Source organism: Phyllostomus discolor, chromosome 6, assembly GCF_004126475.2.
Source record: "Phyllostomus discolor isolate MPI-MPIP mPhyDis1 chromosome 6, mPhyDis1.pri.v3, whole genome shotgun sequence".
Lineage (NCBI taxonomy): Eukaryota > Metazoa > Chordata > Mammalia > Chiroptera > Phyllostomidae > Phyllostomus > Phyllostomus discolor.
The window spans coordinates 104,328,110-104,354,113 of NC_040908.2; the positions used below are offsets into that span (position 1 = coordinate 104,328,110).

At 38.6% G+C, this 26,004-nt stretch overlaps 1 protein-coding gene across 2 annotated transcripts in view; it reads right to left on the bottom strand.

Annotated features, from left to right (window-relative positions):
• Window positions 1-26,004, bottom strand: part of FAT3 (FAT atypical cadherin 3) — a 640,331-nt gene that overhangs the window by 99,841 nt on the left and 514,486 nt on the right. For both annotated transcript variants that reach the window (XM_028515239.2, XM_036028695.1), the window contains one exon: window positions 18,170-18,309. In XM_028515239.2, the coding sequence (XP_028371040.1) occupies window positions 18,170-18,309 (140 nt within the window). The remainder of the gene's footprint in view (window positions 1-18,169; window positions 18,310-26,004) is intronic.

The following is a 26,004-nucleotide window of genomic DNA, read 5'->3' on the forward strand; positions in this document are numbered from 1 at the left end:
GAAGTAAATTCCAGCCATCATGTACTTTCAGGATGTGTATCTAACAGGAATTCTTAAATACACACAATGCCATTATCATATCTAAATAGAAAAAAATAATTCCTTATGATCATTAAACATTCAGTTGGTGTTCATCTTTCTGTAATTATTTTTAAAGTGTTATGTATGTTGGTAAACATGCATATAGTTTTTTCAGTTTATTTCATTCAAGATATGCAAATAAGATCCAACATTGCATTTGGTTGACATGCCTTTTAATTTATAGATTTTTCCTGTTTTTCCCTCTAGTCCTTGCCATGTTGTTATTGTTGGTATTGAATAAAGTGAGCCATTTTATCTTTAGTTTCCGCAGTTAGAATTTCACTCGTTGCATCCTGGTGGTTTCATTCTACACATCCCCTGTATTTCTTATAAATTGGTAGTGTGAAGTAGAAGACTAGATAAATTCAAGTTTAATTCCCTCCTCCTCCTCTTCCTTCATGGGTGAAGGTCTTTTTTGATAAAAATCCTTCGTGGGTGATATAGTGTACTTCCATCTGGAGATACATAATACCTGGTTCTTTCTTTGTTATGTGATATTAACAACCATTGATGATCATTATATATATAACATTAATTCATTAAAAATGCAAAATGGTAGTTTAATCTATTTCTTTTTCCCTTGCTAGCTACAATAGTTCTAAAAAGAAATGTATTACAGTTATTTGGTTACTCTGAAGTACACTTCCTGTAGGAACAACAGGATAAATTCTTAATTCCTTTCCTCTATTTATCATTTCAAAATAATGAATTGGGTCTTCAGCTCCTCCCAAAATGATCCATGAAGTATTTTTTCAAGCATTGTTATGAACTACTGAATTTAATCCCATCTGATATATTTCTGGCCATTGAAGTTACTATACTCACTGATGCACAAATGGCCCTTCCTTGGTCAATGAGAGCTTCTTCAACTTGGCTCTTATGATCTTTTGACACAACTCTAATAGTCTATGATAACCCATTTGCTTTCTGTAAGTCCTATTGGTAATTTTTCCCAGGGTTGTCTTGTACATTTTCTAACCCCAGTTCTGAATTATTCACTTCTCCAAAAAGGGTTGGTCACTTTTATTTAGAAATGGCATTTAGAGACCATGCATGATCTGCTATGATGAATGCCTATTGTTGCTAGATCTACTATTGTGTCTAGATTTTCTTCAATGCAAGACATCAGACATTTTTAAAAAATAATTATTTCATGAGTTGGTATTAACACTTCCAATTTAAAATAAGGGCATCTGGGTTTTTACTTAATCTCATTCTTTTTACATTTGTACCTTCTCTCACCCATACTGAAATTCTCATGCTTAATGACATCATCATAACTAATCCTTGTTTTATTTGAAACACACAAAGTCTCAGAATGAAAACACCAACATTGTTATTATAATTCCACTACAGTTATGGCCATTCAAAACCATTTAATATTATTTTGCAGTTCTTTTGGTCCTTAGGATTTGGATATATAGTCAAATTAGATGTTCAAAGTCACTTGGAATAGTTTTTCTCTGTGTAGATGTCCTACCAACTGAATACACATATTAAGTTCATTTGCTTTTTTAAAACGTATAATTTTTAGATTTGTTTTTTAAACATATAATTTCAATTTTTTGATTTGTTTTTTAATGTATAATTTCATCTTATATTACATATGTATACATAAAACTACCAAAGTTAAATTTACAAAAATGGTATAGTCAAAGAAATTTAGCTTCTATAGTTTCCTTTCATCTTATTCCTTCCTTCTATAGGTAATCAGTGTTTTATAATTAATATTATGTACCCTTTGTCTCAACATGCTATTTCACTTAACATTATACCAATGGTTCTCAGTTGGTGGTGACTTTATCCCCCAGGGAAATTTTGCAATTATTTGGAGACATTTTTGGTTGTCACAACTGGGGGAGGGACGGTGTTCCTAGGATACAGTGGGTAGAGGGGCAGGAACGCTGCTAACCATCCTATAATGCACAGGGTAGCCCCCTACAACAAAGAACTATCTGACCCAAAATATCAACAGTGTCACTGCATTATATCCTGAAGGTCAGTTCACTTCAGTTTAGAGATAACCTTCTGGCGGGTACATATATCATAGTTAATTCAATCAGTCCTTTACTGATGTTCATCTGAAATATTTCCTATTTTGCTCTTAGAGTGTGTAATGAAGAACCTTGTGCCCATATCTTTTCAGGTATTTGCTAACATATATTTGGGACACTAGACTGGAGATCGCTGAATCAAAGGAGAAGTGCTTGTACAGTTTTGGTAGACACTGGGTTGGCCAAAAAGTCCATTTAGTTTTTCTGCAAAATAAAAGACACATTTTTCATTTTCACCAATAACTTTATTGATTGGATATTTTGAGTATGTTGCCTACCTCTCACATGGTATAACATTGTTCTCAATGTCTCGAGTTGATCACTATCTGACTGTGGAATATCATCCAGTGAGAGACCTCCAGTATAAAAGTTTGCAAACTGCTTTTGACATGTTTGATCAGTCACAGCACCTTATCCCTACACTACACAAACCTCTTTCTTTGTGTTTCATCTGTGTTTTTATCTTTCTTGAAATAATAAACCATAATATGCTATAAATGTGTGTTTTCTTCCATCTTCAATATTAAAATGACTATGTAAAAATTCACCAATTTTGATGTTTTATAAAATGCATGCTGATATGACAGCTATCACAATACTATCTAACAAAATTGTTTTGAATGAAGTTCAAGACAACAAAGTGCTTATTAGAACCATCTTACAGAAAAAAACAAATGAACTTTTTGGCAAACCCAGTATTTCCATATTCTCCTACCCAAAAGTTTTATCATTTTGCATTCCCATAGCAATGTAGTATGGGGCAAAAGTAGGTTTACAGTTGTGAGTACGTGAAACACAGTTTATTCTATCATATATTAATGATTGTATTATCTTCCAGAAGAATAGCTGTAAACCTACTTTTGCCCCCTCTACCTGTAAGAATGACTGGCTTCCCACAGCCTTGCCAACAGAACATGTACATAGTAAAACTTTTGAATTTTTGGCCAATCTGATAGATGAGAAATGTCACTTGAGTGTAGTTTTCATTTGCTTTTCTCTTACTGTGAGTAAGGTTGGCATCTTTTCCTTTCCATATGTTTAAGGGTCAGCAGTATTTCATTTTCTCTTAAAACTATATCAATCATTTTATGGGTAAAATGGCCCTTTCCTTTATTTTTGGAAAGTATGATGATTATAAATTCCAAATGTTCTCAATTTTGTCATTTATCTTTATTTTGCTCATGGTGATTTTTTGCTTTGTGAAGTTTTTATTTTCATGTTCATGTAATTAAATACATCAATCTTTTCCCGTATTGTTTCTGGACCTTAAGTTATAATTGAGAACATTTACTACATTTCTACCTTATAGGTGAACACATTTGTATTTTTAATAAATAGCATATATGTATTTACTTACATTCCCATCTCTAATCCACTTGGAATTTTTCCTGGTTTATTATGTGAGGAATGGACCCAGTTTTATTTCTTTTTCCACATGACTCTCCATTTATTTCAATGCCACTTTTTAGATCATCACTTCCCCAGCAATTTAAGAAGCCACTTTGATGGTATACTAAATTTATATATGCAAATCATGTACATCAGGCTTTTCTGTTTTGTTCCATTGGTTTACCAGTCTTTTTATGCATCAATATAAAATGTTTTAATTTCAGAGGCTTTATAACACATTTCAATTATTTAGAAAAGCTGGGTCTTCTCTTTTTTTCAGGGTTTTCCTGGCTATTCTTGCTTGTTGTTCTTCCAAATAAACTTGATACTCAATCTGTATAGCAACTGACAAAACCTAAAGCAATCTTTCTTTTCTGTTTTTCTTCCTTTCCCCCCACCTCCCTCCCTCCCTCCCTCCCTTCCCTCACCTGAGCATATATTTATTGATTTGAGAGAAAGGAAGGGAGAGAGTGAGAGAGAGACACTGATGTGAGAGAGAAACATTGATTGCTTGCCTCCACGACTGGAGTTGAAACCTGCAACCTAAGTATGTGCCTGGATAGGAAGTTGAACCAACAACATTTTGGCGCACTGCATGACCAAATGAGCCACCTGGCCAGGACAAAACCTGAAGCATTTTAGATTGTAATTCCACTAAGGGAGAACCGATTCTTTATAATGGTGTCTTCCTATCCAAAAAAGATTGTCTTTTTTCACTTGCTCAAATCTATTGCTTTGTTTTTCAGAGTTGTTTTCATTTTCCTCAAACAGGTCGTGAACATCTTTTTAAGTTTATACATGTGTTATCTTAAATAGAGTCTCCTTTCTATTATATCTTTTCACCATTTCCTTTTGGTTACAAATGTAGGCTACTGATTTTTGTAAGTTAAATTTGTAACTTGTTCATTTGCTAAATTTTCACATTACTTGCAGTAGTTTTTTAATTAACTGTTTTGAGTTTTCAGATGCATAATTCTTTTATATGCAAATAGATATCATTTTACCTTTTTCTTTATAATTCTAATAACACAAATTGCGTTATCTAATTGCATGGAATAGTACTTATAGCACAATATTAAATAGTAGTGGGAATAATGATACTTTTGTTTTATTCATGACTAATAGGAATGCCTTTAGTGATTACCATGAAATGATACGCAGGCATTTGGATACATTCTAGAAAATTACTTACTTTTAAAAATAAAGTTAGACAATCATCATTCTTATAACTGCATTCTGGTCCAGATGTGCTTTTCTGAGTGAGAGAAACAGGGTGGTGCTCTGACCTCTGTGCCAGGACAGCTGGCCCATGGGAGCGAGCCTGACATGGTGATGAGCTTTGTCTGTAGCTGAGGGCAGAGAAAGGATGGAGAAGTGTGCCTACAGAGTTTTGGGTATTGTTTCTATCTCCACTGTATTTGGAAAGTCTTTGAATGTCAATTCCTTCCTTTAAAAAGTTCAAGTTAACTTAGTCAAGATGCTAAAATATTTGTGTTCACACAAGCAGTTATATTAATGGGGTAAAAAAAGCTTTCCAGCCAGTAAGCCTGCCTTGACCTTCACAAAGTTTCAAAGTTGATGTGCTCTTGAAAAGCTTGCCTCTTTCTGCTTGCTTTGTCCTGAGCCTAATCGACAGTCAGAACAAGTGTTTCTCTGTAAAAAACTTCCTTTTCCTCATTTGCTTTTTATTTCCCACAGTTGGGGCCATTTGTGAGTTCCTGAACTAACAAATGAAGCAAAGTAACCGTCAAAGATGTTGTGTTCAAAATGGTAATCGAAAGGCCTTAGGAAGTACAATGGACTCAAAGCAGGAGGAGACCTGAATGCAGGGAGTCTCTTCAGAGTTGGTTTCAGTGCTGCCCACCACAAACACTTGGGGCTTTGCAGGCTCCTCTAAGCTAAGTCTGGGTGGATGCCAAGCCCGGCTTTACAAAGACTCATGGTGGGAAGTGTCTATGGGGCAAGTTGCAGGGTAAGAACTCTGTCTTTTATTAGAACCAATTAAGTGCTAAATGACTGAAATTCTGGTCTGCCTCAATTGTCACTTCAAAACCATATTGAAAACATTCTATAGTTGTGATTTCAAGGGTGATGCCCTTGGATTTGCCCCAAGCTAACAAGTTGTTTTTGAATGTATAAATATAAACATCATGTCAGTTTTTGTGCTTGTTTTACAGTTTAAAACCTGTATCGTCTTTATTTTTTAAACTTCATTATCTCTAATTTACCAGTGTTGTGAGAATCAGAGAAGGTACGGGATGTGCCCAAAGTCACATTCTTAGTTCACACCATCCATTCAATCATGCCATTTCTTGTGCACTTAAGTTATACACACATTAACTATGAAATACACCTGAACAAATACCTGCTAATATTATGTACCTTGCTATACAGAAATCCTAATTTACAAAACAGATAACTGACATCAATCATGGGATTATTCTAAATAGAAAGTTTCCTGCGGCCCTTAAAATTGGAATCCACTTCTCAAAACTGATTTACTCATAAATTGTCAGGCACAGATCTCTGGCCAGCAGTGAAATTTTGTCATTATTATTCTTTTAACAGAAAGTTTCATATTAGATTTGGCTTGCTGCCTTCTAGCATTTTTTCTAACTTAAATATACAAGAAAGTTCTGGGCTACTACCCTTTTTACTTGCTAAGCATGACATGACACTAAAATAGATTAAAGAAACCCTTTGATGAGGGCAGTTGTCCCTTGGGAGTCCCTTGATCTAGGGAATCATGGAGCAGCTTTAGCAAAAGTGGCTTGTTTCTCCCCTCACTCTCCCCTCACGTTTTTATGTGGGTGCATGGTGGAGAGAAAGGATAAGACAAAGTTCAAATTTTCAAGGTAAAGTGTGTTTTTAAAGAAAGGAGGCTAGTAAGGAACCCCTGGGACATCACTTAGAGACAAAAGAGTCTGGAATCCTCCTGGCTGTAGAGGACAAGGCTAACTCTAGGAATGCGGGCTACAGATCTCCCAGCCCCAGTAAACGCAGACCCTTGGTCAGAAAGCCTCTGTGGCCAATCTCAATGGACTGCCTTTGTGGAGCTTCAGAATTTTGAAGATCATCTAAAAGAGATTTTTAATCTCAGGTTTGGTCATAGAATATACAAATACAAGCTGATTTTCGTATCTTTATAAATCAAACCAGGACTTGAATAAGAAAAATATTAAAATCATAAAAGCACATATCATGAATCCCTGAATCAAATCAATGTAATTTTTAGATTATGATTTGGGCATGACTATCTCTGGTCATTCATAAATAACAATAAAAGCCACACATACAATATTTTATAGTTACCAGGTATATTATTCCAATTTTAAGTTGAAAGGGAAACTGTAAAAATAAAACCTGTATATGTCCAACACATCACAGGTCTCAAGGGTCTTTTCATAGTAGTTTATTCTTACAACAACCCATAAAGCACATACATCTTCTCACCATTATAGAGAAGAAAATGAGTCTCACAGAGATGGAGCTACCTTCTGTGGTAACATAGACAGCAACTGAGTAAGTGCTAACTTGAATTTGAGCGCCTGATTCAGGGTCAGTGCTTCTTCCGCGATATCAAATCCTTCCCCAAATGAATTGGATTGTATAATTTGTATCTATAAGTGTGTAGGGGGAGGTTTCTGAGATGGTATCTGATTCTGAGAAGGGAGAAGTGGGTTTATATCTCTTTACCTGTGTACACCTAGGGTAGCTATAGACCTAACCAGTCTATAGCCTCAGTTTTGCACCAAAAAAAAAATGAGTATAATGGTAACATTTGATTTACCTATCCCCAGCGTGACAGGGAAATAAATCTTAAGAATGAGGCTTGTTAAGTCTTACTATACAAATATCAAGAGTTTTATATTACTATGTATTTCCATCTATTGACCTTTTGAAAGATTCACACTCTAAATTTGTTTAAATTGCTGCAAAGATGCAGTAGCTCAGATTGGTCTGGCAGATGTTTGAGGAAAGTTATTAAAATTCATAATTTCTCATCCTTGGTAATGTGTGTTTTTGAGACCCATAAGCTCAGCAGGTTAAAGGGAGGGCTGAGAAGGGTGGGGTGCATTGCTTTCTTCCCAGCATGCATGGCTGGCTACAAGACATTCTCATGGCCATAGGTAGTGCCATGTACCCCAGGAAGCCAGTTTAAAGTGTCCCCCTGGCACTTAGGTTAAATTCTTCTGCCTTAGAATTTAATTATGACTTCAGGAGGCAGCACAGAGACTTCTAGTCAAGATGGAGGCGTAGGTAAACATAGCTTACCTTCTTGCACAACCACATCAAAATTATAACTTAAATATAGAACAACTATCATTCACAACCCTCAGAAATTGAGCTTAGAAGTCTGACAACTACAGAATTAAAGAAACTACATCCACCCAGATAGGTAAGAGAGGCAGACATGTGGAATAGGCTGGTCTCACATCCATGTGTGGTTGATAAAAATTTGGGAGGGATATCTTGGCAGCAAGGAGCCCCCAGCCCCACACTAGGTGCTCTAGCTCAGGATTCCAGTGCTAGAAAGATAAGTCCCCATAACTTCTGGCAGAAAAAACTAGCAGGGATTGAGTCAGTGGAAGAAACTGTTAGAGTCCCAAGCAATTCCTCTTAAATAACCTACACATGGACTAAATCAAAATCACCCTCTATGAGCTCCAGCAGCAGGCTAGCAGCTTGAAATTCACCAGTCACATACGGGGAGGAACTGAAGTGTCTGGCATCAAGGTGGGAGCTGGCTGAAAGTTTTCTCTCTGACAGAAAAGTAGGCAGAGGCCACAGTCCCTTTTCTGAACCCACCCTCTGCAAACCACCAGGTAGGTAGAACTAGCAGGTGGGTGCCATATTGGAGACTCCAACATGGCTAACACTGTTGGCCCCACCCTGGAGAAGCTCTGAGACTCTGTCCCACCCAACTTACAAGCCAAGTAAACTGTTAACCTTAGCTTTTCCATATGAATGACTGGTCTTAGCTCATGATTAACAACTTCCTAAAGCCTCTCAAACAATCAATAGGACCTCAGTGAGCTCCCAGCCCCCGTGTCTATTGCTAAGTAAGGGATCACCAGGTAATAGCCAGCCTAGTTTCACAGCTTGGCTTCACCTGGGATTCTTCAAGCCCAGCATAAGTATCAGCTATCTCATATTGTTTTATAGCTCAGGCAGGGTGGCCCTGGGCAGGACACAGTAGGGAGCTGACCTTGGCCTGTACCACCTGGGAGACCCCAGGTGACAGCTACAGACCACATTGGAGCACCATCATCCTGCCCCTGTGCAGCTGATCCTCCACAGAGGGCAGAGGTTGGTGATCAGCAATCGTAGCCAGTCCTTGCAGCTGACTGGCCCAGGTAAGTTCCTTCTATTGATCTGCCAACAGCAACCAAGGCTCAACTATAAGAGGAGGGTGTATTCATCCCACACAGAGGGCGTACCTTAAGTACCCAGCTTGGGTGATAGGGTATGTTGTGCCTCTGGACCCTATAGGACACTTACTATATTAGGCCACGCTACCAAGGCATGGAGTCAAAGCAGCTCTACATAATACATGGAAACGAACACAGGGAGGCTGCCAAAATGAGGAGGCAAAGAAACATGATTCAAATGAAAGAACAGATCAACACTCCAGGAAAAAAAAACTTAAACAAAATGGAAATAAGCAATCTATCAGATGAAGAGTACAAAACACTGGTTATAAGGATGCTCAAGGAACTTGGGGAGGACCTCAACAACATAAGAAAGATCCAGTCAGAAATAAAGAATACACTGATTGAAATAAAGAACAATTTACTGGGAAATAACAGTAGAGTGGATGAAGTTAAGAATCAATCAATGATTGGGAACATAAGGGAGCAACACACACATACACACCAAAAAACCACTCAGAACAACAAGAAGTAAAAAGAATCTCCAAAAAACAAGTACAGTGTAAGCAGCCTATGGGACAACTTCAAGCATTCCAACATTTGCATCATAGGGGTACCAGAAGGAGAAGAGAAAGAGCAAGAAATTGGATATCTATTTGAAAACCTAATGAAAGAAAACTTCCCCGATTTGGTGAAAAAAATAGACATGCAAGTCCAGTAAGCATAGAGTCCCAGATGAGATGGATGCAAAAAGGCCCACACCAAGACACATAAGAATTAAAATGCCAAAGGTTAAAGATAAAGAGATAATCTTAAAAGCAACAAGAGAAAAGCAGTTAGCTATTAGTTACCTACAGATGAGTTCCCATAAGACTGTCAGCTGATTCTCAAAAGAAACTTCACAAGCTAGAAGAGATTGGCAAGAAATATTCCAAGTCATGAAAAGAAGGGACCTACAATCAAGATTTCTCTACCCAGCAAAGCTATCATTTAGAATCAAAGGGCAGATAAAGAGCTTTCGAGATCAGAAAAAAACTAAAGGAGTTTAACATCACTAAACCATTATTATATGAAATGTTAAAGGGACTTTTTTACGATAAAGATCAAAACTATGAACAATAAAATGGCAATAAATACATATCTATCAACAGTTGAATCTAAAAAACAAAGTAAATAAGAACAAAGACAGAATCATGGATACAGAGAGTGTTTTGATGGTTAAGAGATGGGATGGAGTGTTGGGGAATGGGTGAAGAGGTGATGGTTTTAAGAAGTACAAATAGCTAGTTACAGAATAGCCATGGGGATGTAAAGTACAGTATAGGAAATAGAGTAGCCAAGGAACTTAGATACATGACTCATGGACATGAGCAATAGTAAGGGATTGCCTGAGGGCGTGGGGATGGTCTGGGTTGGGGGGGACAAAAAAGGGGGAAATGGGACAATTGGAACATTATAATCAATAAAATATAATTTTTTAAAAAGGGGACAGCACAGTGTGTAGTTGAGAAACTACATTCTGGAATTCAACTGCCTGGATCTGAGCTCTGATCTATTAAATTTCTTAACATGCTTTGCCATAATTGTCTTACCTATAAAATAAGCATAACAATAGAGGATTAGTTTTGTGAATAAAAAAGGGCAATGCAATAAACCCAACAAGCTCACAGGGGGCATGTGGTAGGCATGACAAGATCAGTGAATGAAAGTAATCAAATAGTGTGGTTGGATCACAAATTTACAACTGGGCAGGTCATAGCGGGTATCATGTCCCAGGCCTATAGTTTCCTTAGGTCAATGTTTATTCAGGTGAGCTCCGTCCATTGTTCCTATGCAACCAGGATAACATACCTTTGAAATGTCAGAGTAATTTTCTTTTCCAGACCTCTGGAAGGCATAACCACTGGTATGAGAGCACAAGACCACTGAACCCCTCACTGTTATCTTCCTCCCTGCCTACCACCTCTATATGCTGTTAATGTTAATTATTAACTATCCTGTGCCCACCAATGTAAAAGAAGTAAATGTTTCTCCATTTTGACTTTTAACCAACCCTAGAGATTTTCCTGCTTTGCTTTCTCCCACCCCCTTAATCTACCACCGATGGGTTTCATGCACCTTCCTTATGTCTTCTTTGATTTTAATGTATATATGTTACCATTCTCCAGAGCATTTGAGATCTTTCTTCCCTGCCTATGTCATCAGTTTGGCTCAAGTAAATGTATGAAAATTCTCTAAGATTTGGAGTTTCTTACATCTAGTTTCCTATTTCTAACATAACAAATTACTACAAACTTAGCTGTTTAAAACAACACACATTTGTTATCTCCTAGTTCTGTTGATCAGAAACTTGTATGGTATGGATCAACTGGATTCTCTACTTAGAGTCTCCACACAGCTGAAATCAGGGGTCTGCAGGAATGTGTTCATTTCTGGAAGCTCTGGGGATGAATCAGCTCCAATTTGTCTGAATCCAGTTCCTTGAGGTTGGAGGCCTGAGATCCCTGTTTCATTGCCTGCTGTCAGTGGAGGCCTCTCTCAGTCCCCCTAGGCTGCCTGTGTTCCTTGTCATGTTGCCCTCTCCATGCTCAAACTAGCGGTGGTGTTTCAAATCCTCTCACACTTGGAAACTGCTCCTTTCGCTGCAGCTGCACCTCTTCTGACTTCAGCTGGAGAAAGACATCTGCTTAGGGGCTCATGTGATTAGATTGGGCCCATCTGGATAATTCAGGGTATTCTATCTTAAGATCTGTAGCTTTAGTTATATCTGCAAAGTTGTTTTTTTTTTTTGCGATGTAACATAACATATTCACAAATTCTGAAGATTAGGGCATAGATGTCTTTGGGAGGGTGGTAGAAGCACACTCTGCCTACTGCAAATTGTACCTGCTTTATAAAGTAATTGTGAGAGTTCAATGAGTTTGTTTTTAACATGATGTAAACACTTGGGTTTTAAAAATTGTCTATTTTATGTGTTTCAGGCAATTATAACCATTACCTTTTAGATGTTCAAAATATCCCATCTTTGACTAGTGGAAGGCAGTTTAAGTTGTTTCTTGTCATCTTTTAACATGATTCCACTAGTCTCTTCTGCCAGTAAAGATGCCCATACTCCTGCCCCAAACTGGGACCAGCTATTTCTATAAGAAACCCTTGTTCCTTTCCATGGGAAATGGTATGCAGAGACCATACTCTGGGCCCTAAGGGAGAATTCCTCTTATAAGAGATGCGGAGTGCTCTATATGTTTGAACAGTAACCTCACCTTCCTTGGTTTCTCATTATTCCTGCTCTTTCTGGGCTTCTGGTTTCACACCTTTCCTCTAACCAGACCGGACCACCTCCATCAACCCTTTCGTCCTTCCCTTCTAAGCTAGACCTTCCTGCTAATCTCTGGCCTTGTCGAAAATGAAAGTGGGGAACAGTTCCACAATGCTAAAGAAGAGCGATATTTCTTCCCCCTCTTTCTTTCTCCCTTCCTCCTTCCCTCCCTCCCTTCCTCTCTCCCTCCCTCCCTTTCTCCCTCCCTTCTCTCCTTCCTTCCTTCCTTCCTTCCTTCCTTCCTGCCTGCCTGCCTGCCTGCCTTGTTTCCTCCCTATCCCCTCCTCTCTCTCCAGTTTCTTAAAGGGAGTTAACCTCTTGTTTGCTATTCAGGGATTCGGTAGACAAACTTAGTCTCTTTCTTAACTTAGACAAACTGCTTTCAAACACCATGGAATAGCACCTGGTCTCTAGAGCAGGGAGGCTTTATAAAACCAGCAATCCCATTAGGTGTGTGTGTTTCCAGAAGCATGGGTGGTTGCATGTTGAAATTTTCAGCTGGAGTTTTTGAGTACTGAAAAAGCATTGAAGAGTTAGTTTACCTTAACCATTTTTAGGCCACATATCCATTTGAACACCTGATGAATACTAAGGATCTACACTCTATAAAGAAATACATACACACCAACATTTATAAACAATGTCATGGGCTTCAAGCAACTCACAGGACCTCAAACTATCTTGGAGAGTTTCGTTTGCACAACTGGGTCCTGATTTGTTCTGGCTTCCTGGGGCAACAGGATTTGGAGGTTGGGCATGGGTCTTGACAGGAAGGAATGTGGCTGGAACCAGGGTGCTGCTTTTAAATCTTTTCACTCCATGTTATTCATTTTTTGGTCTTGGGCAATGCTATTTTTGGTGCTAGTCATGAACGATTTGCTACCACTCCCTGACATTATACATGTAGAAATTGGGAGTAAGTTTTTAAAACATTGGGATAATTCTTGGAACATAGAAAACACTCAACAATGTTAGCTGGTTTTAGGCAAAAGGAAGACTGTCAAAGAGCCATCAAGGGTGATCATCTTGGGAGGAAGCATCAGGAATTGGGAAAAGCCCATGAATATGAATGTATCTCTGGCGTATTCAGAGTCCTTGAGAAATTCTACCTGGTTTGATCTGCACCGAGGGTGCCTTAAAGGATCATTTTGCTCTTTCCACCCCAGGACAAGTCAGACAATGTTCAGAAGAGCCCTCCATTAAAAGCCTGGGATGAGGCACTGGATCATCCCTTTCCCCCAAGCACTGGCTCAGGCTCTTGTTCATTTCTCACAACAGCCTGGGACACAGTCCCCATAATACCAATGCTCACAGAGGCTAAGTGATGACAATAATAATAGCAGCAGTAGCTAATTTGTTGAGAACTTACTATGTTTAGACCTCATGCTAATACTCTGTATATATAAGTTCATGTAACCCTTGGCAATTCTAATGATGCAGATATTATTATGCTCATTTTATAGATGAAAGGACTACAGTGCAGAGAAATTAAGTGACCTGCACCTGCTGGAGGGGATGTAGCTAATAAGTGACAGAGTTGGGGTGGGAACATGGATTTATCACCACAAAGCCCATGTTGTCAAATACTCTGCAATGTTATATAAGTACAATAATGTCCTTCATAAAGTCAATTATTTTATGCAGAGGCTCTTGTCCATCTTGCCAGGAGGTTTATGTGTATGTTGGGATGCTTTGTTCTTCCATTTAGTACATTTTCATCTTTATAACTTGAATTCCACAGAATCTTTTTACATCCTGTACTCAAACAAGAGAATCTCAGTGAGGAAAAGGATGTTTATTCACCATCAGATATTGTAGCTCAGAGGCACAAAACTCCTATGTGCTGGGAGAACAGGCAAAACAGAAGATGAAGGAAGAGTTTTCATGTGGACAGAGATCCCCGAGGCTCAGATTTATTTGACATTTGTGAAGTAAACTTCCACATGTTGTTTACAGCCGATTGAAACTTGTGTCATACCATGTTTTATTGTTCCTAATGAACAAGGTAGAGAAACGTTCCCAAAGGAAAACTGAACAGGTGTTTTGGGGCTGCAGGGCATTTATTTAGTTACATAGTGAAGGGTGTCTGATGGTAGAATCATTAGGGTCATGGGTTGGAGCAGACTTCAGTGATTTCTAAAAGAAACCTCGGATACTTTCTTTCCCCAGACAGCCTTCTGTAAAATTTCCTTGACACTGAGAGCTTTGACTGATTCAGAGAACTGCTGCAGTCACTGCTGCCAGATGAGCTGTGGCAGATTTGAGCAGGGGCCTGGACTGGCAGGGGCTGGTGGGGTGTCCGGGCCCAACGCAACCCCACGGACAGAGTAATGGTTTTTTGATGGTAGTAATGATGACATACAAGTTTATGCTTCGGAAACTGTTAGTTCTCACTTCTTGAGAGGGTCACGACCCTAGAGACACAAAATGACTTAGAGGCTTTTGACAAGGAAATCTCTTGATACCTGTTATTAACCTTCTTAGCTTGGCCTGCTAAGGGGAAGCTCCAAGTTCACCCCATTTCTCTAACTCCTTCTCAACTACTCTGGAGATAAGTCTGAAATAAAATCAATGAAATTGGGGCTCAAATAATGTGTACATTCAAATTCTTGTAATGCTTCCATATTAATTTTTAAAATATATTTTATTGATTATGCCATTAGTGTTGTCCCATTCCCCCCTTCACTCCCCTCCACCCTGCATACCCCCTCCCACCCACATTCCCCTGCTTAAATTCATGTCCATGTGTCATACATATAAGTTCTTTGGCTTCTACTTTCTCCATACTATTCTTACCCTTCCCCTGTCTATTTTCTCCCTACCATCTATGCTACTTATTCCCTGTACTTTTTCCCCCTCTCTCCTCCTCCCACTCCCCTGTTGATTAACTTCCATGTGATCTCCATTTCTGTGGTTCTGTTCCTGTTCTAGTTGTTTGCTTAGTTTGTTTTTGTTTTAGGTGTGGTTGTTAATAATTGTGAGTTTGCTGTCATTTTACTGTACATATGTTTTTCTTCCTTTTCTTAGATAAATCTCTTTAACATTTCATATAATAAGGGCTTGGTAATGATGAACTCCTTTAACTTGACCTTATCTGAGAAGCACTTTATCTGCCCTTCCATTCTAAATCAAAGCTTTGCTGGATAGAACAGTCTTAGATGTAGGTCCTTGCCTTTCATGACTTGGAATAATTCTTTCCAGCCCCTTCTTGCCTGTAAAATCTCTCTTGAGAAATAAGCCGACAGTCTTATGGGAACTCCTTTGTAGGTAACTGCCTCCTTCTCTCTTGCTGCTTCTAGGATTCTCTCCTTCATTTTCACCTTGGCTAATGTAATTATGATGTGCCTTGGTGTGTTGGATCCTCCTTGGGTCCAACTTCTTTGGGACTCTCTGAGCTTCCTGGACTTCCTGGAGGTCTATTTCCTTTGCCATATTGGGGAAGTTCTCCTTTATTATTTGTTCAAATCACTTTTTCACTTGTTGCTCTTCCTCTTCTCCTTCTGGTATCCCTATAATTCGGATGTTGGAATGTTTAAAGGTGTCCTGGAGGTTTCTAAGCCTCTCCTCATTTTTTTAAAATTCTTGTTTCTTCATTCTTTTCTGATTGGATGTTTCTTCCTTGTGATCCACACCATTGATTTGAGTCCCAGTTTCCTTCCATCACTATTGTTTCCCTGTACATTTTCCTTTATTTCGCTTAGTGTAGCCTTCATTTTTTCATCTAATTGTGACCAAATTCAACAAATTCTGTGAGTATCCTGATTACCAGTGTTCTGAACTGTGCAAAGAGGTAGCATAGGTTGGCTACCTCTTTGTCACTTAGTTGTATTTTTTTCTGGAGCTTTGATCTGTTTTGTCATTTGGGTCATTATTTTTTGGTCTTGACATGCTGCTAGGTATAAGGTATAAGGGGTGGAGCCTTAGGTGTTCACCAGGGCGGGTTAACCCACATCTCTGCATTGTGATGTTGTAGTGGGGGAGGGGTCCAAGAGGGAACAATGGCGCTTGCTCTGCTCTCTACTGGATTTCAGTCACTTCCCCCGCTTTCCACAAGGAAATTGGGCCCTTCTGGTGCTAATTCCTGGGTGTGTGGGCTTGTGTACATTCTAGGACCCTGTGGGTCTCTCCAACGAACTTTCCTGTGAGGCTGGGAGTTTCTCTAGCTGGTGCCTCAACCCGCACAGGTGTTTTTGATCAGTGGTTTGAGGCTTTATTTCCCCACCCTGGGGCCCTGGGTTGTGCAGTCTGTCCTGCTCGACAGTTTTACCTGGTTTATCTGCACGTGAATGTGGGACCACTCACTCTGCCAGCTGCCACCTCACCGGCCAGCCTCCGCCTTGCCGCCAGTCCTCTCCACCCCTGCTGCCAGACTCCACCCCTCCTACTGGTCTGGATAAGTGTGTCTTTAACTCCTTGGTTGTTGGACTTCCTTACAGTTCCATTTTTTTGTCAGTTCTGGTTGTTTTTTATTTTTAAATTGCTGTCATCCTTCTTTTGGTTGTGCGAGGAGGCACAGTGTGTCTACATACACCTCCATATGGCCAGAAATTCCATATTAATTTTTAAAAGTGGATGTACATCAGTCATATGGTTTTAAAATTCTGAATTACTATGACCTCAGGCATCTAGTGCAGCTCCTAGCACATGGTATGAACTCAAGAAATGTTCATGAAATGAATACTGTGAAATAATTTCTCATTTGGGTACTAATGATATTTCAAAATAAAAGTTTTACTGATAATTTTTTTTTGTTACCATGAATCAGTTTACTGCTTTGGATTCAGCATACCTGCCATATAGATCCTGTTGAAATATAGTATCTGCTATTCATTCATTTATTCTGAAAATATTTAATGCATTTCTATAACATTCTGAGCCCACTGAATTACCATTTAATTCAATTATTCTAAAATCCTGGAGACAAGGATTGAACTAAATATGGTTCCGTGCTTTATTTGTATTTTACTCAAATATGTCTTGTGTTTTTAAGTGGTGCTAAAAACTTGAGGTTTGGTATGCTAAGACATGGCTAATTTAAAAAGCCTAATTGAAATTCCCATTTGAATGAATTAGCACTAAAGATTTAGCAATACTGCAAGTGGGTTATTTTATATTAGGTTTGGGGTTTTCTTTTAGATTATATAATTCCTGTAGGATCTCAACCATGGTGCCCTTTCTTGGTGTCTTGAAAATACTCAGAAACAGTGCAGATTTAGGTAGGGTGGCTGTGTAATTTGCCTAGGTCTCTGAGGCTAAAATATAAAACAAACTCTGGCCATTAAATCCCTTTTCAGTGCACATGCCTGAACCAACCGATGGATGCATAAATAAGTGCAACAAGAAATTGATGCTCTCTCTCTCCCTCTCTCTCCCCTTTCCTCTCTCTAAAAAGAATTAATTAAAAATATATATAAAACAAAAATATTTTCTCATATTTAGGGTAAACCTGACCCACATTGATATCTAACATTGTGTTGGTCTCACCTAGAGATTTTTCTCCTCTTCTTGGTTTCCATGTCCTTCCATAAGCACTCAAGTAGCAGAGTGTAAGCAGTGGTCCTCTACCTGTCTGCATGTTAGAACTCTGTAGGGTCCCTGGGGGTGGGCATAGGCTTCAGTGGTTTTAACTCTCCCCAGTGTCCCCTACCAGGAGATCCCACAGTGAGGCCAGGATACAGACCCATTGACACCAAAGCTGAAACAGGAGACGGGAGTCAGGCACCAAGGTCTCAGGCCTTGTTTTTTATTAATGTTGTGTGAACTTAGCTATAGCACTCATCTGATCATAGTTCATAAAATGAATGTGGACTCAGGTATTCTCTAGCTCTAACTTAATGTGGCTAACAAGTGAGGAGGTGAAGAATATAATGATGTTTTAACTCAGACAACATAGATGTTCTTCTCTTTGTAAATTCAAGAAAAGAGGACTTTGTTGTCAGAGATCAATAACTTACCTGAGTGACAGCAACATTTGTCCCATCGGTGACTTCCACACTCATATTATAAATGGACCTCTGCTCTGCATCCAAAGGTTTTGCAATGACAATGGTCCCAACACCCTTCTCTGCATCAAAAGAGCTGTCAAAATTCCCCCCTAATGATTTCACAAAAACATAAAATTAGCATATCTGAGAAGTTATTACATGTATTGAAGCACAGGCACCCTTATGTTTCAATTTTGTACACATTAAATGAGACCTCTTTATTTCTAACTTAATTCATATTCTAAAATACTGCCTCTACAATGCATAACAAATGTCACCTCAAAATAATGTATTGAGAAGACAATTCAGTACTGATGTTAAAGTAGTGCATCATAAACTGGCTCCATAAAACACTTAGAAAGTTAAAGTCCCATCAACCCCTTGTGGCTTCGGTGCTAGGAATTTGTATATCCTTTTGCTTTTACAAAGTAGATTAAAGTCTAAGTAAACAAGTACCCCACTTATGATTAACAAAAATGAGTAGACACTCTTAAATTTATTTCAGGATTGATGGCAAACATTTGGTTGACAGAGTTCGGAGTCCCTCAGTTAGATTTCAAAAATAAAATTATACAAACTGGAAAGTAAGAAAAAGCAAAAAATGAATTTCATATTAAAAATTTTATATCTGCAAGTTGGGATAGGTATAAATATGTTTTTATGCCACTTTGACAATGTGAATTGTTTTTCTCTCCCTAAAGTAGAAAGCCTATGGGTAATTTACAAAATGAAATCTGTAAAGAAGTTGAAGAAAACATCAGCTTGTGTACATCAACTTATAAAACAATTAATATAAAAGTTTAGAAAATCTTACTTCTCCCCCCAACCCAGGTATAATCCACAGTGTGTGAATGATGTGGTTAGGACAACAGCAGCTTTATTAAAACTATTATAGCTGTTTCCCATCCCTGTGAACCAAAGTGTACTTTATGATCATTTCAAAATAAATATTTTTTAGGGGAAAGAGAAGATAATGGTTTATACTTTTTATATGCTGGAACAGTTTTAGTTAAATATCAGTATATGTTCACAGCTCTATTTATTTTTGTCTGAAATTTTATGATATCAATTAGTTTTGTTTTTGAACAGTAACTTTATTTAGCTACAGCACACAGGGCAATGCATTTACTGAATTTCCTATTTTAGAAATGAAATCTTGGCTTCTTTTATAGTCAACATTCTTTCCATTCCATTTTGCTGATCAATAAATAATACTATATGCCATTTCTATGATATCACAATTACAAATGAGGAGACAAGTTAAGGGAAAGGAGAATTTTACTTGAACTGCTAGAATTTGACACAGTGACACAAAATAAATACACTGGTCCCCCTTATCCAGAGGGAATAAGGAGTGACTCCTACTAGATGCCTGAAACCCAGGACAGTGCTGAACTCTGAATACACCATGTTTTTTCCTATACATGCATACCTATAATAAAATTTAATTTATAAATTAGGCACAGTTAAAAGATTAACATTAACTAATAATAAAATAGAATAATTATAACAATACATATTTTGTAATAAAGTTATGTGAATGTGGTCTAAAATATCTCATACTCACTCTTCTTCTAGTGATGATGTGAGATGATGTGATGCCTGCGTGAAGTGAATGGCATAGGTATTTTTTGACCGAGGTTGACTGTAGGTAACTGAAACTGCAGAAAGTGAAATGATGGATAAGGGGGGGACTACTGCAATATGGTTATTTAAAAAAAGCTGGTCATACATATTTCAAATACTTATTGCTTGCAGCTGTCATATACACTTAAGATTATGTAATTGCTCAAGAGAACATAATTGCCCTTGACATTTAATTAAAGTTATGTAGATACAGGGGTATCAGAGAATTGCTTGGAGATGATATATTTTTCAAAAATTTCATCTAAAAAGAGACTCATCATCCAATTAATATCTTTAACTGATTTACCGAGAATTATTAATTCTAAAAAAAAAAGATCCTTTGAAGAACAGGATAAGGAGAAAGGGGAGGAAATCTAGACTGAAAAGAGAAGCAAGCTGTAGGTCACCATTTATTTTTCAAGGGGAATGTTTCATGTTGATAACCCCATGAAATCAAATGTAAGGCTGATTCAAGTGTCTTGAATAACCATCTTAATGAGCAAAAGAACATAATTTGCTATCAAGTGTTACCTTCTGGAAAAAAAAAAAACTGTCAAAGAACATAAAATCTTCTTGGACCTGTGTAAAAAAAAAAGATGTAAATGCAACTTCTTAAGACATCTCTGGTGAGTATGAGATTATGTTTTAAATCACATTTAAATCAGTTTTATAATGTTTTGCTAACCACACTGTTTACAGTAGCCCTCCCTTATCTCTAGTTTAATTGGAAACTGTGATCTGAAAATATTAAATTTAAAAAATTCAGAAATAAACAATTCATAAATTTTAAATTGCTTGTCATTCTTAGTGTGATTAAATCTTGAGCTGCCCAGCTCTGTCCTGCCTGAAGCATGAGCCATCCCTTCATCCTGCCCCCTTAGTCACTTAGTAGCCAGCTTGATTATCTCTTGTATCCCTATAACTTGCACTCAAGTCATGCTTATTTGACTTAATAGTGGCCCCAAAGCATAAGGCTAGTGATGCTGGCAATTTGGATACACCAAAAAAAAAAAAAAAAAAAAAAAAAAAAAAAAAAAAAAGCAGAAAGGTTCTTTATTTCAATGGAAGGGTAAAAGTTCTTGACTTAAGGAAAGAAAAAAATCATATGCTGAGGATGCTATGATCCGTGATAAGAGTGAACTTTCTTTTCTTTCTTTCCTTTTTAGTATATTTTATTGATTATGCTGTCCCAGCTGATCATCAGCATGATTATGCTGATTACAGCTGTCCCATTTTTTTCTCTCCTTTATCTCCCTTTTTTCCTGCACCACCCCTCCCTCCAGCTTTCCCATCTCCTCTTAGTTCAGGTCCATGGGTCGCACATATAAGCTCTTTGAGTTTTCCATTTCCTATACTATTCTTAACAGCTGCCCGCCCCCCACCATCTATTTTGTGGCTAACAATTACACTTTTTATTCCCTGTACCTTTTCCCCCATCCTCCCCTGTCCCCCTCCCCACTGATAACCCTTTGTGTAATCTCCATTTCTGTGATTCTGTTCCTGTACTAGTTGTTTGCTTAGTTCACTTTTGGTTTTGGTTTTGTTTTTTTTAGGTTTGGTTATTGATAGTTTGGGTTTGTTTTAATTTTACTGTTCATAGTTTTGGTCTTCTTCTTTTTCATAGATAAATCCCTTTAACATTTCATATAATAAGGGCTTGGTGATGATGAACTCCTTTAACTTGTCCTTATCTGGGAAGTACTTCAGCTGCTCTTCTATTCTTAATGACAGCTTTGCTGGATAGAGCAATCTTGGATGTAGGTCCTTGCCTTTCATGACTTTGATTCTTCTCCCCAGCCCCATCTTTCCAGTGCCTTTCTTTTGAGAAATCAGCTGATAGTCTTATGGGAATTCCTTTGTAGGTAACTGTCTCCTTTCCTCTTGCTGCTTCTAGGATTCTTTCTTTATCTTTAATCTTGGGTAATTTAATTATGTTGTGTTTTCTTGTGTTTCTCCTTGGATACAACTTCTTTGGGATGATCTGTGCTTCCTGGACTTGCATATCTATTTCCTTCACTAGATTGGGGAAGTTTTCCCTCATTATTTGTTCAGATAAGTTTTCAATTTCTTGCTCTTCCTCTTCTCCTTCTGGCACCCCTATGATTCAGATGTTGGAATACTGGAAGTTTTCCCAGAGGTTCCTAAGCCTCTCCTCATTGAATTCTTATTTTTTCATTCTGTTCCAGTTGAATATTTATTTCTTCCTTTTGTTCCAAATCACTGATTTGAGTCCCAGTTTCCTCCCCATCAGTGTTGGTTCCCTGTATATTTTGCTTTATTTCACTTTATATAGCTTTCACCTCTTTCTTTATTTTGAGACCATACTCAATCATTTCTGTGATCATCCTGATTAACAGTGTTTTGAACTCTGCATCTGATAAGTTGGCTATCTTCTTGTCACTTACTTCTTTTTCTGGGGTTTTGATCTGTCCTTTCATTTGGGCCATATTCCTTTGTCTCAGCATACCTTTTATATTGTAAGGGGTAGAGCCTTAGGTATTCACCAGGGTGGGTCAACCCACTTGGCTGTGTTGTGGCACTGAATGTGGGGGAGGGGTCAGAGAGGGAACAATGCCGCTTGCTTGGCTCTCACTCTGCTTTCAGTTACTTCTTTCACTTCCCACAAGCAGATTGTGCCCTTTTAGGTGCTGATTCCGAGGTGGGTGGGCTTGTGTATGTTCTAGAATCCAGTGGGCCCCTCCAACTGACTCTCCTGTTCGAATGGGAATTTCTGCCATTGCTACAACTCCCACAGAGTTTTTTGACACTTTAGTTTCCTGTGCTGGAACCCTGGGTTGTGCAGTCTGTCTCCCTCCCCAGTTGTTTCTCCCAGATTATCCAAACACAAATATGGGATATCCTGGTCCACAAGCCTCTTCCTTGTCACACTTACTTGCTGCCCTGGCTTTACCTCTCTGCCCCTCCTACCAGTCTGGATGAATGTTTCTTTAACTCCTTGGTTGTCAGACTTCCATACAGTTTGATTTTTCCAGAGGTAGATTTTCTCTGGCAGTTCTGGTTGTTTTTTGTTTATAAATTGGTTGTTATCATTCTTTTGGTTGTGGAAGGAAGCAAAGCATATCCACTTATGCCTCCATCTTGGCCAGAAGCTCCAAGAGTGAATTTTCTATTTGTGAAATTGTGAAGAAGGAAAAAGAAATTTGAGCTAGTTTTGCTGTTGCCCTTTGAGCTGCAAAGGTCTTGGTCACAATGTATGGTAAGTGCTTAGCTGAGGTGGAAACGGCATTAGATTTGTGGGTGGAAGGCATGAACAGAAACATGTTTCCATTGACAGCTTTGTTTTGTGCCAGGAAGTATTGGGCCTACATGAAGATGTCAGCAAGGGACCCCTGAAACGAGTGACACCAAACCAATTATTGTAAGTGAGGGCAGGTTACACAGATTCAGGATGAGGTTTAAACTGAAAAAAATTGCTGGTGAGAGAAAGACTACATCCACATAACTTTTATTACAGAATATTGTTATCATTGTTCTCTTTTATTATTAATTATTATTGTGAATCTCTTATTGTGCCTAATTTTAAATAAAACTTTCTCATAGGCATGTATGTAGAGGAAAAAACAGTACGTGTAGAGTATGGTGCTATCCGCAGTTTCAGGCACCCACTGGGGGGCCTTGGAACATGTCCCCCAAGGATAAGAGACAACTACTATACTTTCTTAAATCTGAGGACACTGATTACTTTTGCAGGGGTGGATGGGAAAAGAGGTCACTTTTCAGCATCAATTATTTTAGGAGGTGAAATTTTGTAGATTAAGGCAAAATAGAAATTATACAAATTATAAGACTTTGGTTTAGAGAACACACAAGTAAAGATTTTCTGGTTTCAGTTACTGCTTATTTTTTATTTTTTGTTTTGATGAAATGAAATATATTGAAGTACCTATTTTAATTCAGCAGCTGTTTAAATGGGGCAATCCTATATATTCTCCTTCAGCTGCCTGAGGCTCACATTGTCCTCGGGGCCTCATGCAGAGATACATCATCATTTCATGTGCTTAGTGGCATAAAATTGACATATTTTACATATGGCATATGGATTGTGTCCTTTATTACTACTTATTTTTCATATCAGATAGTATTTCATATCATATAGTATTTCTGGCTACTGTTAGGGCTGCCAGTTTTATAGTTCTCTCTTCCTGTGTGTGTATATATACGTGTGTCTCCTTCATTTACTGTTTCAAATACTCTAGAGCAGAAACCTCTGAAGGGGTCAGGGAGATGGACAAGTAGAAAGCAGATTGGAAGTGCTTGAGGGAGCCTGTGGAGTATCTCTCAGTCCATCAGTATGGCTAGTAGCCACTGATGATCACTTCCAGGGCATTTGCTCCTAGTGAAACCAGGAATCCATTTACAACAAGGTCCCTGAAATCTTCCCTGTGTTTTAAAATGAACTTCTGACAGGGGACACAGAATCTAGACCAGCAGTTCACCATCAACCCTCACACAATTTAATAACCTACCACTTAAGCATCCCGTTTCATAAACAACTCCATGTCTCTCCCCCAGGGCTCATTTTCAGGCTCCATTTTAGCCTGAAAGGTGATTTCATTTCATAGAAAACCATGTCCAATTCATCTGGGGTGAGATTATCAAATGAAAGGAGTCCCTTTTCACCAGCAGCATTCCGTTTAAACAAGATGTGCTTCTTCAGAGCCAGTAACACAACATGCAAAGCCAGAGTGTGCTGCTGCAGCAGCGTTAGGCTAAACAAAAGGTGGGAGAAGGGAGGACACCGCCAAGCTGGTCTGAGTTTCAACAAAGTGGGAAATTAGAAAAGTCACAGCCTGAGCGTTGCTGCGGGGGTGTGCGGCAGAGATGGTTAAAGCGAGGTTGTGAACAGCCCACATAACAGATAACTCATGTTGGGGACATTTCTTTGTGACTGTTTTGTGCCAGGACAGGTGTAATAGGGTAAACAAAGAGCAGAAGTGGTATCTTAGATTTCTACTGGATTCTAAAGTTAAACATAGCAGTTGGAATGTCCTAAAAAGCTTTTAAAAATGGGACAAGAATGGAAACACTTTGAGGCAGCAGCTACTGCTTGAATATGCGGGGCAGAAGGTGTTGGGTCACAGTTTAGTCAAATTTTTCTCTAAAAAGGGGCATGAAGCACCACCATCTCTCCATGATGAGCTCCAGTGGTGAATATCATACTGCTTCCCCTTTAGAGAAGCTTCAAGCTCCCTCCTCTAGCATATGATTTCATCCCACTCTCCATGTAATTATAAAAATAGTACCCGAAATCTAGTAGTTACCAAGGGGGAAGTGTTATGTGAAAAGCTTCCAAACACTGAGCTGCTGAATCTCAATGAATTGAGGGAGTCACTCACAAGCTGTTCATTCAAGTTGTGCATGTACACAGAACTTATGGAAAAATGCTAAGCACCAGTTACAGTTTGATCGTGACTAATTTTTCTGCCTTGGAATGAAGCAAGCACAGCACGGGCTGAAAAGGATATTTACATAGAAGGCAGGAGATGTGGGGTGGAGGTCAGGAAATGGTGGTAGGAAGGAAAATCCTTTCTAGAATCAGATTTAAAGTTCATTTTCTTAAAACGATGAATATGGAAATCACTTGTTAGGCTTTTTACTATTGCCCTAAAATCTCTTCAGGTGTGCTCCCATGGTCTGTATTATTGCTATGGAGAGAAGAGATGCCTGTTTGGGATCAAATTAGGGGCCTTGTGCAGAACAGGAGAAATGATATGTATGAAGTCCAGCGGATGACTTTGAGCAAGCGTCACCCCGATGGAGAGATGGCTGTATGAGAAATGGTACATGGATGTGGCTTCTTTCAGGAAGGATGGGTAAGAGTTTGACAATAAAGAAATATGGCCATTTGGTGAGAGAAGACCCAGATGTGTCCAAGCTCTAGTTAGAGAACAGGGCTGCTGCTAGTGCTACCAAACAGTTTAACTTGTCCACTTGATCCAACCCTCATAAGGGAGGGCTGCACTGGGGACAAGGTTCAAGAAGGACAGGTGCAAGCGTAGGAGACAGAAACATCCGAGAACCCACCATCTGCAGAAGCCTGTGACAGTTAGCATCCAGGCAGTCTTTATTTACCTGCAACACAGAGAGGTATTTCCAGTAGAGTGGGGCCTATATCCTAGCTCACACCATCAGAGAACAGCTGTTCCCCTCTATACATT